Source organism: Elephantulus edwardii, unplaced genomic scaffold, assembly GCF_000299155.1.
Source record: "Elephantulus edwardii isolate Elephantulus edwardi_28Jun2011 unplaced genomic scaffold, EleEdw1.0 scaffold00196, whole genome shotgun sequence".
NCBI lineage: Eukaryota > Metazoa > Chordata > Mammalia > Macroscelidea > Macroscelididae > Elephantulus > Elephantulus edwardii.
Window position 1 is genome coordinate 2,938,009 of NW_006399946.1, and position 19,004 is coordinate 2,957,012.

General features: G+C 36.4%; 1 protein-coding gene across 1 annotated transcript in view; it reads right to left on the bottom strand.

Moving 5' to 3' along the window:
* PIEZO2 (piezo-type mechanosensitive ion channel component 2) overlaps positions 1-19,004 on the bottom strand; it is a 731,335-nt gene that overhangs the window by 241,708 nt on the left and 470,623 nt on the right. Inside the window, exons 13-16 of the mRNA XM_006897012.1 lie at positions 13,371-13,494; positions 10,933-11,219; positions 9,041-9,189; positions 4,355-4,528 (exon numbers count right to left, since the gene is read on the bottom strand). Of these exons, the coding sequence (XP_006897074.1) occupies positions 4,355-4,528; positions 9,041-9,189; positions 10,933-11,219; positions 13,371-13,494 (734 nt within the window). The remainder of the gene's footprint in view (positions 1-4,354; positions 4,529-9,040; positions 9,190-10,932; positions 11,220-13,370; positions 13,495-19,004) is intronic.

Here is a 19,004-nt window from a genome sequence, read left to right on the forward strand (position 1 = left end):
GAATGGAATTCCAAAATCTCTTTAGATGTTCATTGAAATAAAAAAAATAAAATAAATTTTAAATTGAGACTCAATGTCAAGAAGACAAAGATTCTCACCACTGGACCAATTGGCAGCATCAGGATGGATGTTGAAGAGATTGAGATTGTACACAGCTTTAGTTTGCTTGGCTCCATAGTCAACAGTCTTGGCACCAGCAGCCAGGAAATTAAAAGGTGCATTGCCATGGGAAAGTCTGCTGTTACGGACCTCTCCAAAGTACTGAAGAGCAATGGTGTCTCTCTGGAGAATAAGGTGCATCTGATACAGGCCATGGTTTCACAATCACTTGTTATGCATCAGAGAGTTGGACAATGACCAGGGAGGATAGAAGGAGAACTGATGCCTTTGAACTGTGGTGCTGGAGAAGAGTATTGAGAATACCATGGCCTGCTAGGAAAACAAACAGATTTGTCCTGGAAAGGGTTAAACCGGGTGGCTCCTTGGAGGCAAGGATTCTGAGGCTCCGTCTAACATACTTTGGACATGTAGTGAGGAGAGACCAGTCCTTAGAGAGGGACATCATGCTTGGGAGGGTGGAGGGACGGCGCAGGAGAGGAAGGCCCTCTATGAGGTGGATTGATTCAGTGACTGGGATAATTGGGATGGGAGTGTCAGGGACAGTGCGACTGGCACAGGACAGAAAGGAATTTAGGGCTGTTGTACATAGGGTCGCTGTGAGTCCCAAGCGACTCGACGGCACATAACAACAACAACAACAACACTCAAATTTCAAGGTTGATGACTTTTTACAATTAACATTTCTAATGGTTCCAGATAACTGTAATTCACAGAATTAAAAATGAAATGTAATGAACCTAAACTCTTTCTACTCTGAACGTAGTTCTTCCCAAGAACCTACATTATTAAAACATAGTATGCATAGGTAACCTCCTCTGAAAACCTGCTGGAGGATAATCTATGGGTCAATTCCAACTAGATGGTACATAACAACAACAACAACAGCATGCATTCTTAAAAGAAAGTTTGAAAGACAAAGGTTTTGTTCATGTACTTCTCTCTGAAAAAGTGTGATTATTTCTATCACGTTGGAAATACAAATTAGCCTCTATAAATATTGTCCTATATATTTATTTAACTGGATTTAAGAAGATTTATATACTTAGTAATAAAAAGAATTGTAAGAAAATCTTTAATATACTGAAGGAAATATCAATGAAAAGAAAAAGAAAGATAAGAAAGAATAAAAGAAATAAAAAAAAACACAACAAAACACAAAACCAACAACCCTCAGTGCTGCTGAGTTGGTACCAACTCATAACTGACTTTCTAGTTGCTTTGCAGGGGCAAAAAGCTGTGTGGCAATCCCAAAGTAACATGGTTCAAATCCACCCAGGTGTTCCATGGAAGAAAGGTGAACATTCTTCTTCTGTGCCTCTAGTCTTCTTCCATTGCCTCTGAAAACCCACTGTAAGGTGAGCTATGAGTAAGTTCTGACTTGACAGCAAATAACAACTGCATGGGAAAAGCAGCTAATGAATCTGAATTGCCCATGTTTGGGTTGCTAGTGAAACTTTTTACCCACTAGACCACCAGAGCTTCCTAAAAGATATTTAAAAGAAATTAGAAAGCTATTGTTAGCAATGAACAAAAATGCCATTTCTTTCACCAAAAACAATGTTCTATTAAAATATTTTTTTATTATGACATATGCCCTTTGAAAAATGTGGTAAGGTTATAATGAAATTATGTTAACCAGAATTGACTACCAAATGTATACACAGACACATACACATAACTGTCCACAAGTATCCAAGTAATGTTTTAAAAATTATCATTTGCAAGCTCTATCATAGTAGAAATTCATAAGTTTCATTTTATAAATGTGTATTATAAAATATTATTTCATCATTTTTATGCACTCAAACATTTTTCTCATTGGGGAGAATTTTCTACTGTAGCATACATATTGCTCTTAACTTGACCTTAATTGCTTACAATAAGTACTTTCAAGAACTGAATCTTAAAGCTAAATAGGAGGCAGAAAAGAAAACCAGTGTTAGCATTAATTTAAGGAATGCTTATAACTTCTCTACGATGGACTGTTATTGTTGCATAACATTGAGTTGGAACTGACACATTGATGATTTTTATCGGAAGGAGGTTTTGCGTCTTTCTTCTGTGGAGCAACTGGTGGATGTGAACTGCATACCTTGGTATGGACTGCATAATATCTTACCAGTAAGCCACCAAAACTCAAGATGGAATAGACTGATGGACATTGCTCTTGTTGTTAGATGACAGGAAATCAACTACAGTTGACTCATAGTGACCCTAACAGACTTTGTCCTATTCTGTTTCAGTTCATTCCATCTCATTGGAGGTCTTCTCCTTCCCTGATCCTCTGCTTTTCCAAGCATGAATAGCTTTTTCCTGAGAACACTTTCCAGACAACAAGTTTCACCATTCTTCCCTTTAATAGGTCCTCTGGTCGCATTTCCTCCAGGACGGCTTTCCTCCCCCACCTTTTGTCCAAACTGTGGCTGACTCTGAGAAGAAAGGAAATTCCAGAACACTTGATCATGCTAATGAGAAACCTACATTTGGACCAGGAGGCAGTCGTCAGAACAGAGCAAGGAAACACTGCATTGTTCAAAATTGGGAAGGGCATTTGCCAGGGATGTGTCCTGTCTCCATACCTTTTCAACCTGTATGCAGAACAGATTATCTGGGAAGCTGAGTTCTATGAGGAGAAATGTGTAGTCAAGATTGGTGGAAGATCTATCAACAATATGTGTTATGCAGATGACACAACCCTGCTTGCTAAAACTGCAGAGAACCTGAAGTGCTTGCTGCAAAGGATCAAGGACTGCAGCCTCCAATATATATGGAGGCTCAATGTCAAGAAGACAAAGATTCTCACCACTGAACCAATTGGCAGCATCAGGATGGATGGTGAAGAGATTGAGACTGTTCACAGCTTTAGTTTGCTTGGCTCCACAGTCAACACTCTTGGCACCAGTAGCCAGGAAATTAAAAGGCATATTGCCACGGGAAAGTCTGCCGTTAGGGACCTTTCCAAAGTACTGAAGAGCAATGGTGTCTTTCTGGAGACTAAGGTGCATCTGATACAGGCCATGGTCTTTGCTATCACTTGTTATGTCTCAGAGAGTTGGACAATGACTAAGGAGGATAGACGGAGAACTGATGCCTTTGAGCTGTGGTGTTGGAGAAGAGTATTGAGGGTACCATGGACTGCTAGGAAAACAAACAGATTCATCCTGGAAAGGTTAAACTGGGAGGCTCCTTGGAGGCAAGGATTCTGAGGCTGGGTCTAACATACTTTGGACATGTTGTAAGGAGAGACCAGTCCTTGGAGAGGGACATCATGCTTGGTAGGGTGGTGGGACAGTGCAGGAGGGGAAGACCCTCTATGACTTGGATTGATTCAGTGACTGGGGTAATCTGGATGGGAGTGTCAGAGACAGTGCGATTGGCACAGAACAGAGGAGAGTTTAGGGCTGTTGTACATTGGGTCGCTATGAGTCACAGGCAACTTGACAGCACATAACAACAACAAAGTCAGTATTCTTTGTCAATGTCACAATTTAAATGTATCAATTAATATTTAATCTTCTTTACTCATTGTTCAATTTTCACATACAGATAAGATGATTAAAAAGTACCAAAGCTTGGGTCAGGTGCATCTCATCCTCAAAACGACTTCCTTACTCTTTAACACTTTATACAGGTCTTTGATAACATTAACATTGTTAGATTTCTTAGCTGCTACTTCTATAGTTGGAACCAAGTAAAATTAAACCCATGACTTCATTTTTTTTCAATAAACATGAATAGAAAAAGTACAACTTATTACTTATTTGTAAGTATTTTCTATTTACACATGAGAGGACAAGAGAAAGCTGAAGAACGATGACATAGCCTTTGTTTTCATGTTACTAAGATATTTTAGCATCATATGGTCATCTACTCACATGGCCATCAGGATACTTTACATCAACCATTAATAACAATTGTTTCAAAGTACAGACTAATAGCCTGATTAACTAACACTTTCCAAAATATCATCATTATATATAACGTATATATTACAAGATGTAATATAGAACATATATATTGCAAGTTGTAATATATACCTGCAAGTTGTAATATAACATATAAATATATAAATATAAATACAAATATAAACATAAATATAAATATATATATGCTTCTAGGTTAATACTTGAGGAAAACTGAAAGTTAAAACTCAACGATTATTGGCATTCTGTAGGGCAGGTAATAAAAAGTCAGAGAAGAAGGTTGGCTTCTGGGTTCCCAGTGGTTCACTCACCTGTAGATTGTGTTATCCTCTTTGAATGGAATAGATTTGAGGTCTGTGAGTTCAAGGAACCGGTCATGGAAGTAGTGGAGATGTAAAATGCACACTAGCAAGAAGGAGGTGGGAATGAATATTTGAGTGAAAAGTTCAGCTACAGTAAATTGTTTTAAGCCTAGATCCTCGAGCCTATAAAACAAACAAACAAAACAGAAAGCAAGAATCTTTCATAAGCAATAAAACATAATCTTTTCATCATAACCAATATCTCATTTGTATTTTACTCTGTGTAGTACAAAGCTCTACAGATCATGCCACTAGAACTCCTAGTGATGTCATTTATTATCTCCCATTCTTTGATAAATTCTAACTTGACTTTTGTATTCACCAATCCAATTAACTTGCTTTTCAATGGCCAGTAAGTCTGAACATTGCTAAGTTCACTGTTCACTTTTCTATCTTTAATTCAGCCTCTAACTTTGAAACAGTCTTGGCCTTGATGCCCCTACACTTTGCTGGTTTCCTCATACTTCATTATTCTTATTTCCTTCATTAAACGCTGATTTCTCACTAATATAATATCCCCAGAACGAACTTTATTCTCTGTCCTCTCTTACTGTGTAATCCCACTTCCTCTACTACTATCTTCATGCTACTGACTCTATAATGCACATCGATAGTAATTTCCTATGGACTAACATATCTAAATTTCTTCCTGAAATCAGTTATCTCAGAATGCTTTCAAAACCATATTTTTATTCAATTTGCATATGTTGTGTATATATTTGTTGGTTTTAGGTGCTGTCGAGTTGAGTGTGACTGAACAGCAGCTCCAAACTCTATCTTGTGCCATCTTCATCATTTCTGATACACTTTTACCCATTGCTCCAGTCTCTGTGTCAATCCATCTCATGGTAGGTCTTTTTCATTTTCACTGACCCTCTACTTTTCTAAGCACAATGCCTCTCTCCAATGAACATTCTCTCCTAGCAAAGTGCTCTAAGTATGTGATATGAAATTTTGTCATCCTTGCCTCCAAGGAGCATTGTGGCTGCACTTTCTCCAAGATATATCTAGTTATGTATGTATACACACACACACACACACACACACACACACACACATACACGTTTACAATCATTACTAGGTATGCATCTGAGAGCTGGACAATGACTAAGGATGACAGAGAAAGAATCGATGCCTTTGAGTTGTGATGTTGGAGTATTGAACATAACAACACGGAAAAACAGGTTTGTACTAGAGAGGGTGAAACTAGGTTGCTCCTGGGAGGCAAGGATTATGAAGGTCCATCTTGCAAACTGTGGGCGTGTTGCCAGGAGGATATCATGCTTAGAAGGGTGGAGAAGGATATCATGCTTGGAAGGGTTGAGGATCAGCACAGCAGAGGAAGGCCCTCGATGCGTTGAACTGACACAGTAACTGGGATAATGTGGACAAGTGTGTAAGAGATAGTATGATTGGCCCAAGATAGACCAGTGATCAAAGCTATTGTTCACATCCAAGCAGATATATGCACACCCATGTTTATTGCAGCTTTGTTCACAATAGCAGGGAGTTGGAAGCAACCTAAGTGCCCATCAACAAACGAATGGCTAGAGAAGCTGTGGTATATTCGCACAATGGAATACTATGCTGCATTAAAAAACAAGGAACTCATGCAATATTACTCAAAATGGTTGACTCTGGAGAACATTATGCTGAGTGAAATATCCCAGTCACAAAAGGACAAATATTACATGATGCCACTGTTGTAGAATGGGACTGTCCTTGGGGTTGGGGAGAGAATGAGTAAGATGGGTTCAATAATATATACTGCACTGAAACAGAGGAGGGAGAGAACCGTTTAAAAGAGAGATATAACTGGGTATTTCTGTCATCACAGGAGACTAGAGCGAGGGCTACATGGTGGAGGGGACCTGGGGGAGGGTTTGTAAAACAAGGAAAGAATCTTTTCTTTTACTTTTCCATAATTTTTGGACTCATGTACTTATAACTTGTTAGTCAAATTTGTGTCTTCTAGGTTGCAACACCCCCATGATACATCTTCAAGGATATGAACATGTACAGCCAAGCACAATCAATAAGAGTGCATCTAAATTCCAAAATCAATCTCCATAATAGTCTATGTGTTTCCTACTGCCAAAGGGGCCCTTTAGAGTAGTGAGAGAAGATCTTCACCCTGAAACCCACAGCGTCCCTTTTCAGCAGGAAGTAGCTAAGAGAATACGCCGTCCCCTTTTCCTTATGACTCAGGGTGAAGTCTCTCTCAGGGAGGAGTGATAGGGAATGGCAAAGGATACACTGACAAAGATTAATCAGAACTGGCTTTGACAAGCACTGTGGCATTTGGACAAGAACAAACTGGGAGGAGGGTAGAGAGAATAGTGCAACAATGAATGAGTGGAAGCCCAAAATCTCTGTAAATGTTTATGAAAATTAATAAAATATAATTATAGAAAAAAAAAAAAAGCTATTGTTCATAGGATTGCTATGAGTGGTAGTTGACTCATAGCAATGATGATGACAACAACAACAACACATAATAAAAACAGCAATCATCAAAAGAAAACAAAATCCTATATTCTTAATTTCCCTATTTTCCTCAGCAGACATTGTTCACTTCTCCACCACCCCCCCCCCCAAAAATGGTGTAACTGGTTGTGCTGTGCAGATTTCAGATACTGGGAAATAGTCATTAACATTATCTTTTTTGTCCAATGTTTATTCACATTTCTTCCAAACTTCTAACCACCTCTTGACTCTGTTTTCTTCCACTATCTCTCACAGAATTCCTATGATTGCTGGCTGGCTTATCTGTTTATTGTCTGCTCACAAACCACTTTTTCTCAAGTAGCTAAAAAGTAGTGAAATCTCCCCAAAGTTAAACACAAACTACCACTGCCTGCAGTGTTTTGCATGTGCAATGCTTGAATAAATTCTCTCACTAGTCTGGCTGAACTTGTCTCACACTTCCTTGGACCCTCTTAATAAAAAACAATTCCCAAACACCTAATTATCACAACCATCACTCTAGGACCCTGGTAGCAATCCTTTCTTCAGATTTTCGGACACCAAGACTCTGTTCTACATTTGTTCTTCTCTTGTCTCAAATGCCCCTTTGTATCTCAATCCCCAAATAATTAAAATAAGAGAAGCTTCTTTTTACTTTTTCATACTTCTCCTCAGTGATCACAATTTGTAGGGTGTTGTAATCGTGTGCTGTTTTGTTAGAATTAACTCAGAGCTGAGTAGGTTTTCAGAGGCACTAAGAAGTCCCTTTCACAAGCCCTTCCATGTGTGATGCACTTATTTGCACTCATTCTATTTGTCTCCTCTTCTCTACATCCCACTCTAAGAGTTTTGATCCCGCCTGCCTTATGTTCTATATAGGCCAACAGACATTAGTGCATTATGATCCTTTTAAGGTTTTCTCTTAGACAGTATATTTAGCTCTACTTCAAAATCTACTTGGATTTCCAAAATACTGTCACATACCGTTGTTGTTGTTGTTAGGTGTCATTGAGTCATAGATGATTAATAGCAACCTTATGAATGCAAGATCTGAACACTTGTATAGCTTTCATCATTTCTCCATGTTCATAGAGTTTTCGGAAGCAAGCTATTTCAGAAGCGGTTGCCTGCTTCCAAGCTTGTTTTAATCGGGGAGCTCCACCAAACATTGTCCACCGTGGGTAACCATTATCACATTTGACACATCAGTGTGTGTCACAGTGTTTAGCATCACAGTAAGCACAAGTTACCTCTGTATGGAAAGTGGACAGACCAGTGCTATACCATGTAGAAGAATGTTTGACTAAAACCAATTAAAACCAAATGTGCTTTTAAATAGGAGGCCAAATACAGTCAACTCACACCCAACAGCAAGTCAATGTAGCAAGTTGGAAAAGAATAGAGTACTATCTATTGCATGGTTAGACCAAACTACTTCATCACTTTTTACTCACTGATTAAAGGGATTATTTTTTTTTCTGACATTACCTACTCCTTTGAAACTTAGCACCTGCTACATGAATGAAGAAATGCTGCTGCCTTTATATTTGGAGCCCATGAACCAAGAAATAACTGATTTCCAGTTAGGAAAGAAGAAAACAGAACAGGAAAAGGACTAATTTTGTGTATTTAATGAAAGCTGACATTGTAAAATGTCATCGAGTAAAAATAATTTTCACTTAATATTTATTGCTGGAAGCAGGAGTGGCATCCACTTTCTAAACAACATGCCTCTGGAAACTATGGATTTTGATAAATGGCGATAGTTATAGAAAGGCTACAGGGTTTTTGTTCATAGGGCATGCTTGACTCGACAGCCATCAAAAACAACAACATTTATTGAGAACTCTGGATACCCAATGAGTAAGAGTTTTCACTGCCAGTCTAAAGGCACATGGTCTAAATTCTCTAGCCACTCCACAGAAGAAAGATGGGCAATCTTTTTTGGCGTGATTTATTGCCTCTGAAAACCCATAGTTAAGTGGAGAGAATGTGTATCAAGGTATGTACAGGTATAGACAGCACAAAGATAAATTTTGCTCTCCATAAACTTAGAGACATTATTCACATTTGGTGTTTTTTACTAAAAGCTTCCTTGGAGAAGCTTTGTAGAATATGCGGTCAAGACTTCATCAATTTCAAATATCGTTGTAAATAAAAATTTCTTACTTTTCTTTTTTCAGTCCAGTCATATTTTGCCACAGATACGGAAAATTTTCAAACTGATACGTGTAGATAAAGATAAGCACCAACATAGTATAAATAACCACTGACATCCAAAAGTATTTTAAGATTCGCCTCCACCATTCATAGTGCACCTGTGAATTAGATAGATGTTCAAAATCAAACACAAAACAAAAGTCAGTTATATGGATGGTCATAAAATTGATTTATTTAACCAATACTGATGATTACATTTACTGATGTTTGGAAAAGACTTAAAAAGTCTTTTAAAAAGTTTTAGTCTTTTTCACTGAGTTTCAGTTTCATCTTCCATAACTATGTACCTTATAGAGTTGTTTTTTGAAAGACATAATATCTGGAATATACTTGGCTGGAATATATTTGGTTGGAAGCAGGAGTGGCATCCACTTCCTAAATAACGTGCCTCTGGAAACTTTATGAACTTTCATAAATGTCAATGGTTGTAGAGGGGCTTCAGGCCTTTTGTTCATGGGATCACTATGAGTCATGCTTGACTCAAAGGCAATCAACAACAATGTACTTGGTATGTAGGAGGCATGCAAGGAAGGGTGGCTGCTGCTCTTGTTGTTAGTACTAATGAAAAAGAAAATTAGGTCATGTAGTAATGATTGCAATATCATATGACTAAAAACATGGAACAGCCATAGATAGGACACACTTCTCTTCCCTATGACCCTGTAGATTAGTCTATCTTGAATGTGTACCCTGATATTTTGGAAATGTTCAAAAATATATTGATTTCATAGTGAATAGGGACATATTTTGTCCTAATCTGAAACACACTCTTCTGGACTGCAGCTACTTTATCTGTTCTGTAGGCTGCCTTCAGGAAAATATTATTTTTATCATCAACTCCATTATTAGGTTTCCTTTGATTGTCACTACTGATCCTTCTTTCCTGGCCCCAACTTTTGCATTCCAGTCACGCAGTATTATTAATGCACCTTGATTGCATGTTTGATTGGTTTCTGACTGCAAAAGTTGGTAGAAGTCTTCTATTACCCACTTTGGCTCTAGTTGTTGGTTCATGAATTTGAATGATAGTGGCATTCACTGGACTTCCTAGTATGTGTATAGATATTATCCTGTCAGTCACAACATTGTATTTCAAGATGGATCTAGAAATGACTCTTAACTATCAAAGCAATTCCATTTATTCCTCACCTTTTCATGTCCAGAATAGTAGATCATATGATCATCTGATTAAAAATGTCCCATACCAAGACATCTCACTTCACCAATACCTATTATGTTAATATATATGCATTCCTACAGTTATGCTTCTCACATTCCATATTCCAATCATTAGTGTCTGCTTGCAACTGTTCCTCCTTTGTGCTTCCATGTTTGAAGGCTCAGTCTCAGTTACCATATCTACTAGTCTAGTGATTGTTAAGTAAAACTGAGTTTGTAGAAAGGCTTATTTAATTATAATCTGTTAAGATTTTAATTAACTGTATACTAGAGAAGCTAATACATTATAAATGTGTGTGCATGTGTATGAGTTTTTTGATTCTAAAACCTTAAATTCAAGTGACCTGGAGAATAAAACATTGTTTTATGTAACCCAGCCACACGTCTTAGATTTATATTTAAAGGTAAAATCTGGTTTCTTTTTTCAATGTATTTCTTAAGAATTTTGCAAAAATAATTTTTCTGGACAAAAATCCAAAGCTTAAAATCATAAACAAGCTGAAGATGATCACTCAATATTTTAATAGTCTTAGGAGAAAGTTTAAATCTCATAAATTACTTTATATGATGTGTTAAAGGGAGTTTAGTAACTTAAAATCCCTTTAAATGAAGATAGGATAGATATGACAATTGAAAAAGCAGAGGACAATGGTTTCACTTACCTGATACAAGGCCACACAGAATAGGAATAACACCATGTAGATGATTTTGTACATTACAATTTTACCCTCAAAGCTGACAAAGAAGAACATTCCTCCACAGACATAAATCCAGTACTTAATGAACATGGCCACCACCAAATTTCCCAGAACTTTCATGATATCTTGATTTTCATCTTCTTCCTCTGCTTCTTCCTCTTCCTTCTTCCTTTCTTGCTTCTCTTCAGTTGCTTCCTCTTCTTCCTTCTCTTTAGACTCTCCTTCCATTTCCGTATCTTGTAACTCATTTTCTTTAAAATAGAAAACTCTACTGTTAAGCCTGATCAAAACCACACTTTGTCCAAATGTGACACTTGTTATATGTGCATACTATTATAACTTACTACATGTTTTGAAGGATTCTAACACTGGACTATGAAACAAGACAAATCTAAAAGAATTCATTGTCAGATTTTACAATCTTTTGAAATTATAGCATAAAAATAAATGTGGTTTTATTTTAGAATAATCTCTTCATAAAAACTTTAGTCATTTATTTCTAAAAGCCAAAGATAACTAACTGCAAGGATTTTGAAAAAGAGCAGGACTTACTGAAAAAAACAATTAAACTACAATAGCCAAAACTAAAATTATTAATTCAGTTTCAAATTCTAATTGTTCTATGACTATATACAAGCCAAGCAACACTTTATGTGATTAATGCTAACAATCTTAGCAAAATGCACACTTTTGAATCTCTAAAATATTAGGAGAGTTAAAGTAAAATATAATTTGACTTAAACTATACTTAATGATAAAATTTCTTTTTTAAGTAAGGATAATTATACTTTACCTAAATTAAAATTATTTTATCCATTAGATGAAAGTAACATTTGACTTTGGAGTGTTCTGTAACATGTTGAACTAATCAAAATGTCACTGGTCGCCAATTATTTGGATACAAAGGAAAATGATGGGATGTCTCTTCTCATCAAGATTTACAGTCTCAGAAATCTGATGGGGTTGTGATGAGTCAGAATATATTTGATGGAAATGATTTTAAGTTTTTGTGTTTTTAAATTACAGGAAGTTTTTCAAATCATCAAGTTGACAGAGATGTGAACAATGTATTAGACTGAGAAAAACTGAATAAATTATGTATACTGCACTGAAACAGATGAGGGAGAGAACAGTTCAAAAGCAATATATGATAGGGTATTATGGAGTGTACGGGAATTATGGTGGTCAGGGGGATTGTATACCAATGAAGGAATTTTTGTTTTACTTTTCAAAGAGAAGAGCAAACTGGTGGGGGGGGGGACTGTGGGCACGGAGAAAAGTGCAAGCATAAATGAATGGAAGTCCAAAATCTCTGTAAATGTTCATTAAAATTAATAAAATGATTTTTTTAAAAGGGGGAAAGATGGAATACAAAATCATACTTCATTGCCTTCAGGCTATGAGAACCAACTCATAGCTGATTTTACAGCGTGTTTCTGAGTCACAGCTGACAGTCCAGTGAGTTTTCAGAGGCTACAAAACACTCAGGAGGAGATTACTCATCTCTCTCCCACAGGGCAGCTGATGGATTTCACTGTGTGTCTTTGACAGTGAACTCCTCACTACTAGGCTGCTATATATATAGTATGGAGAACATAAATCATATGAGAGGCAATTGCCCATTTTTCTCCTACCAGAGGAGCTGGTGGATTTTAACCTTTGGGGTAGCAGCACAATTCCTTATCTACTATATCACCAAATTAACAGGGCAGAGTGTTTGACATGAAGTAAAAAAATCAGAATTATTTCAAGTTAACTATTCTTCAATTCAATTAACTGGTTGGTTTGATAAATTTATTAGTGATAAATTAACTTACATAGGATAGACTGAAATCTTACAGGATTTTATTTTCTAGATAATAATTTAATTGTTAGGCAAAAATGAGAAACAATATTAAGAAAAAAAGAAATTTCTAGGTTTTGGCTTTTTTACAGTTCTTTTATTAAAGGGTTAACATTCCAACTTTGGTTTTGTAAACATCTTAAGCTTCCTTTCCAAAGATGATGCTTTCCAATACAGTTTCTTTTGATTTACATATTCGGAGAAACCAACACTAAGTTTCTATATGCTGTTCTCATCTTACATGTACAGCAGAGAGGGAATAATAACAGTATCATCTTGTTATCTTTGACTATGGTAAGATATTTTTTAGAAAAGGATTAGAATGTAAACAGTTTGAAATAGTTTCTTAGTTCCGATGGTACAAGTGTGGCCTTTGGGAACTCATTTAACTTCTATGAATTTCTTTTTCAGTTAAATGAGAATCACAAGATTAGGGATAGAGCCGATCTAACAGCATGGTGGACTCGCTAGTACTCTAAAATCCACCTCTACTAGTATTGCAGTGTGCTTTGAGTCTCACAATATCTTTTAGTTTCAAAACATAGGCATGCTAATTTACCTTTTTCTTCAATATCCTGACTTCCAATTTTGACTTCTGATAAAAGAGCTTCCTTTTCTTGAAGAGATTTTTGCTCTGTGAGGTGCTGCCTCAAGAGTAGCCAGAAAGTTATAGTAAAAAGAATCTAAAAATAGATAATTTGCAGAACCATAAATAAGCACATTTTAGAATAGGAACATCTTCAATAAATGCAATGTCTTTTTTTGACACTTTAGTAGCACATTGAAAGATAGAGTCAGATCACTTCTGCTTTCAATTGAAAGCTTCTAGCTTTGAAGTCCCTGTTCCTAAGGATGTGTGTTTGAGTCAGAATGTACTCACAGCTAATCCTCCAGTGGATTTTTAGAAACAGTAAATCACATGGAAGGAGATTAACTATCTTTATTCATCAAAGCAGCTGGTGGATTGGAACTGTGTGCCTTTGGGTTGAAACTGTCACTCCTTACCACTAGGTCAACAGAGCTTAGAGGCTATGCTGGTGCTTGCATCAGTAGGTAGAAAGTGTCTAACTCCACTAAGGACCCAAGAAAGATGCACTAGGAGTCCCAATAACTTCCATTTTGGGGAGGAAATCTATTTTCATTTGCCCTTGATTGACTTCCTGTCTTGAGTATGACACTATTACCATTTGAATATAATTCTCCTATATACCACTCCTTTGACTATAATGTCCCTTATTTTGAAGAACTCATAGTAAGGAAAAAATTCACTTCTTTATCTCCATCAATCTTTCAAAGCTAAATCGCTCAAGCCTATCAATTTAATTGATGATTTTAACAAAAGTTTATGTAAAAGTTGGATTTTCATTGTTCATTATTGCACACTTTCCTCCCTCCTTCTCCATTCCCCCTCTCTAGTTCACTTTTTTAAAAGTATTCATTCAACATTGCACAATTTCCTCCCTCCTCTGCCCTCCCCTTCTGCCAGTCCACTTTGCAAAGTACCTCTTATTTTGGACTGTTGTCATACATATAATGTCTATTGCATAACACCACTGTTACTTATAACAGTGACATGACATGGGAGATTTGAAGGAAGGTAGGAAAAGAGTGGATAGATAATGAATACTACATTGGAACAAATGAAGGTAGAACTGTTTAAAATGAACAAATTATTAGCCATCAATCTTTCAAAGCTAAAAAGAGAACAGTTTTAAACAGAAGCAGCTCCTTTGTATTAACATGCTGCAATCCAGAAGTCTCACAGTTCAAATCCATCAGCTGCTTTTTAGCAGAAGGATGAGTAATCTCCACCCACGTGATTGCCTCTAAAAATCCACCAGAGGGTCAGCTACGAGTCTGTTCCAACTCGGCAGTACACAACAACAACAATGGCCAGAAAGAAAACTATCATTTCAGGGAATTCTTTTTTTTTTTTTACAATTCCATTCTTAAAGATTGCAGTGCCTAGTAATATATCCAATACTTCTTAAGATATGATTCGCAGAGCATACAATTACCATATTTGAAGTGTGTAATGATATTTATTTCATTCATAGTTGTGCAATAATTACCACAGCCATTTTCTGAATATTTCATCATTATGAAAAGAAAATACATAGAACCCACTCACCTCACTTTTCCCTCTCTAGCTTAAGCAATAACTACTTTTCTTTCTGTTTCTATAGATTAGTTTATTGTAGATATTTCATAAAAAATGTGCGCTTTTTTGCAAGGCTTCGCTCAGTATGTTTTTAAAATCTAGCCATGTTTTAGTACATATAGGTATTTCATTACTTTTTATGTCTGTATGAACCACACACTGTTTCCTTGTTCTGCTTGAAGTCTGTTTCCAGGTCCAAGCATAGGTTTTACATGAACAAAATTAAGTACTGGGATTCAAATTTTTCTAAAGGCTAGTCATTATTTGTTATTATTCACAAAATTAAATGCTTTTACATAGTTGAAGAAATACAGATAGATATTCCTCTGGTTCTCTGCTTTCAGCCAAGACCATCAGACATTGGCTAAAATGTTCCTAGTGCTACGGCCCCTTCTAAAGCCAGCTTGTATTTCTTTTCTTTCTTTCTTTTTTTTTTTTATTTTATTTAATTAACTCAAGGTGGATCAGGAACCTAAAATTTTTTAAAAAAGATTATTAAATTCATCAAAGCAAAGATAGAAATAACGCTAGAAGCCTTAATCCATAGCATAAACAGTCTTCCTAGAATAATGAAAAACCTATAACCAGAAGGGAAGAAAATAGATTAATGGGACCTTGTAAGAATCAAATCCCTATGCACAGCTTTTATTTCTGGTAGTTCTCTTCCAATTGTTTCTGAATAATCTTCGTAAGGGATTTATTTGCATGTGCAATTAGTGATATTGTTTGATAATTTTCACACTCTCTGGGATGTTATTGGAATGGGAACAAATATTGATCTCTTCCAGTCAGTTGGTCATGTAGTTGTCCTCCAAATTTCTTGGCATACCTGGTAACTACATCCAGAGTTGCATCTGTTTGTTGAAATATGTCAATTGCTTCCTGGGGCCTTGTTTTTGCTAATTTCTTCAGAGAGTCTGGAATTTCCTCCTACATGACCATTGCCTCTTGATCATCATATGTTTGATGCTATTTTTCTGTGTCAGTTCTTTCTGGTACAGTGACTCAGTGTACTCCTTCTATCTTCTTTTGATCCATCCTGAGTAATTCAATATTCTTCCCATAACATTCTTTTATTATTATTATTATTATTATTATTATTATTATTATTATTATTTTAATTTTATACTATTTACATATACATAGAGCTCTGTGGGCCCGCTGGATAGAAAGTTATGTTAACAAGTCAAAGGTAGGTGATTTTAATCTGTGGCACTTAGTCCTGGTTTTAATTGTTTTTGGTCAAACATTCACCTAAGTGGCAAAGCAGTGGTCTGTCCATTTGCTGTACAGAGGTAGCTCGTTGCTGTGATGCTGAACACTATGACACTGATGTGTCAAATGCAATAATGATTACCCATGGTGGACAGTGTTTGGTGGAGCTCCCCGATTAAACAAGCTTGGAAGCAGGAGTGGCTTCCACTTTTGAAATAGCTTGCCTCCAGAAACCTTATGAACTTTGAGAAACAATGAAAGTAATACAATTGTTCAGGCCTTTTATTCATAGGGTCACAATGGCACTTAACAACAACAACGACAGTTTACATATAAAGTTCATATACATTGTTTTTCACATGGAAACTTTACCCTTTCCTTTAGTTATCCCTTAATCCACCCATAAAATTATGTGACCCTATGGTTAAATCTCTGCCTCCCCTCCTCAGATCCTTGTACTCATTCTACAATAATGATCTTATACAGTATTTGTCTTAATGAGACTGAGTTCACTTAGCATAATGCTCTTCAGTCCCTCCCATTTTAGGTAGTAATTTACAAAATCATTGCTCCTGTGTGCTGCATAGTATTCCATTGTGTGCATATATCATAATTTCTCAATCTATGCCATTGTGGTTGGGCATTTGGGCCATGTCCATGTTATTGTGATGGTAAATAATGCTGCTATAAACATTGATGTACAAGTCTCTGCATCAGTTCTCATTTTCTCAAGGTATGTTCCAAGCAATGGAATAGTTGGGCCATATGGAATTTCTGTGTTCAGCTTTTTGAGGAAACCTCAAAGTGTCTTCCAGAGTGGTAGTACCATTTTAAAATCCCATCAACAATGTAAAGAGTTCCTATCTTGTTAGATCCTCTCCAACATTTATTACTTGCTGTCCTGCTAAACTTTGCCAGTGTTACTGGACTAAGATGATCATTGTGGTTTTCATTTGCAACTTTCTTAATTTATTTTTTTAAACCAAGATTTCAGTGAAAGTTTATAAAGAACTTGCATTTCCATTAATTCACTGTTGCACATTTTCCTCCTTGACCCCCAGTTCAATTTTTCTTTGGAAAAAAAGTTCTTTCATTGTTATAGAGCCCCCCCACCCCCCGATACTACCACTTTACTATATAGCTCTTTCTGGACTCTTGTCATGTCAATAATACCTAATCATATATTCTTTTTATAGAGTTGTCTCACTCTCCCTAATCTATTTCAAGCCTGAGTACATTATTTAACCCCTCTTTTCATAGTTTTTCCCCAACCCCAATGCCAGTCCTGTTTTATAACAGTGGCATTATACAGTATTTGCCTTTTTGTGACTGAGCTATTTCACTCAGCATAATGTCCTCCAGGATCACCCATATTGTGTAATAGTTAATAAGTTCTTTGTTTTTCAGTGCTGCATAATATGCTATCATCTAAATATAACACAGCTTCTCTTTCCATTTCTTTGTTGATGGACACTTGGGTTGTTTCCAACTCTTTGTTATTATGAATAACTCAGCAATAAGCATAGGTATGCATATATCTACAAGGGTGGGGTTCTGGTTTTTTTAGGGTATATTCCCAGTGATGGAATTGCTGAGTCAGATAATATTTTTATTTCCAACTTTTTGATAAAGCACTATACTGTATCCCATAGTGGTTGCACCATTTTCCACTTCCACTAACAGTGAATAAGGGTTTCAGTTTCTGCACAACCTCATCATCATGTGTTGTTTGTTGCTCTGTTAAATTCGGCTATTCTTACCGGGGTCATACGATATTTCATAATTGTTTTGATTGGTATCCCTTTTAGAGCTAAGGATTTTGAACATTTCTTAAAGTGTTTGTTAGCCATCTGAATGTCTTTTTCTGTAAACTGTCTGTTCATATTCTGTGCCCATTTTGCAATTGGATTGTTAATCTTGTGATGCTTGAGTATTCTATAAATTCTATATATAAGTCACTCATCAGACATGCAATTACCAAGTATTTTTTCCCCAGTCTGTAGCTTTCCTTTTCTACCTGTTGAAGAAGTTTTTGGATGTGCACGGGGATTTGATTCTTAGACAGTCCCATTCATCTATTTTATACTTTCCTGGCTGTAAGTTTTACAGAATGCATGGAAGATTGTTCATGTTATTGATTAGTGCTTCTAGGGTTCTTCCAACCTTTTCTCTGATGAAGTTTATGGTTCTTAGTTTTAATTATAGGTCCTTGACCCACTTTGAGTTGGCGTTTATGTGTGGTGTGAGGGGTGAGTCTTCTTTGAGTATTGTGCAAATGGTTTTCCAATTTTGCCAACACCATTTGTTAAAAACGCTGTCATTTCCCCACTTAATTGATTTCATCTCCTTGTCAAAGATCAGTTGACCATAGGTAGATGGGATGAATTCTGGAATCTCAATTCTATTGCATTGATCTATGTGTCTGTCATTGTGCCAGTACCATGCTGTTTTGAACACCATGGCAGTGTAGTAGGATTTGAAATCAGGGAGAGAGGTCTCCTACTTTGTTTCTCTTTTTAAGGTGTGCTTTGCTTATTTGGGGTCTCTTTCCATTCCAAACTAAATTAGAGATTGTCTTTTCCATCTCATTGAAGAATGCAATTGGTAATTGTACTGGGATTGCATTGAACATGTAGATTGCCTTTTGTAGGAATGTAAATTACAAAATATTGAGTCTTCCTATCCATGAGGAAGGTATATTCTTCCATTTCTCCACGTATCCTTTTGTTTCTTGTAGTTGTTGTTGTTGTTATGTGCCGTCGAGTCGCTTGTGACTCATAGCGACCCTATGTAAAACAACTCTCCTCTGTCCTGTGA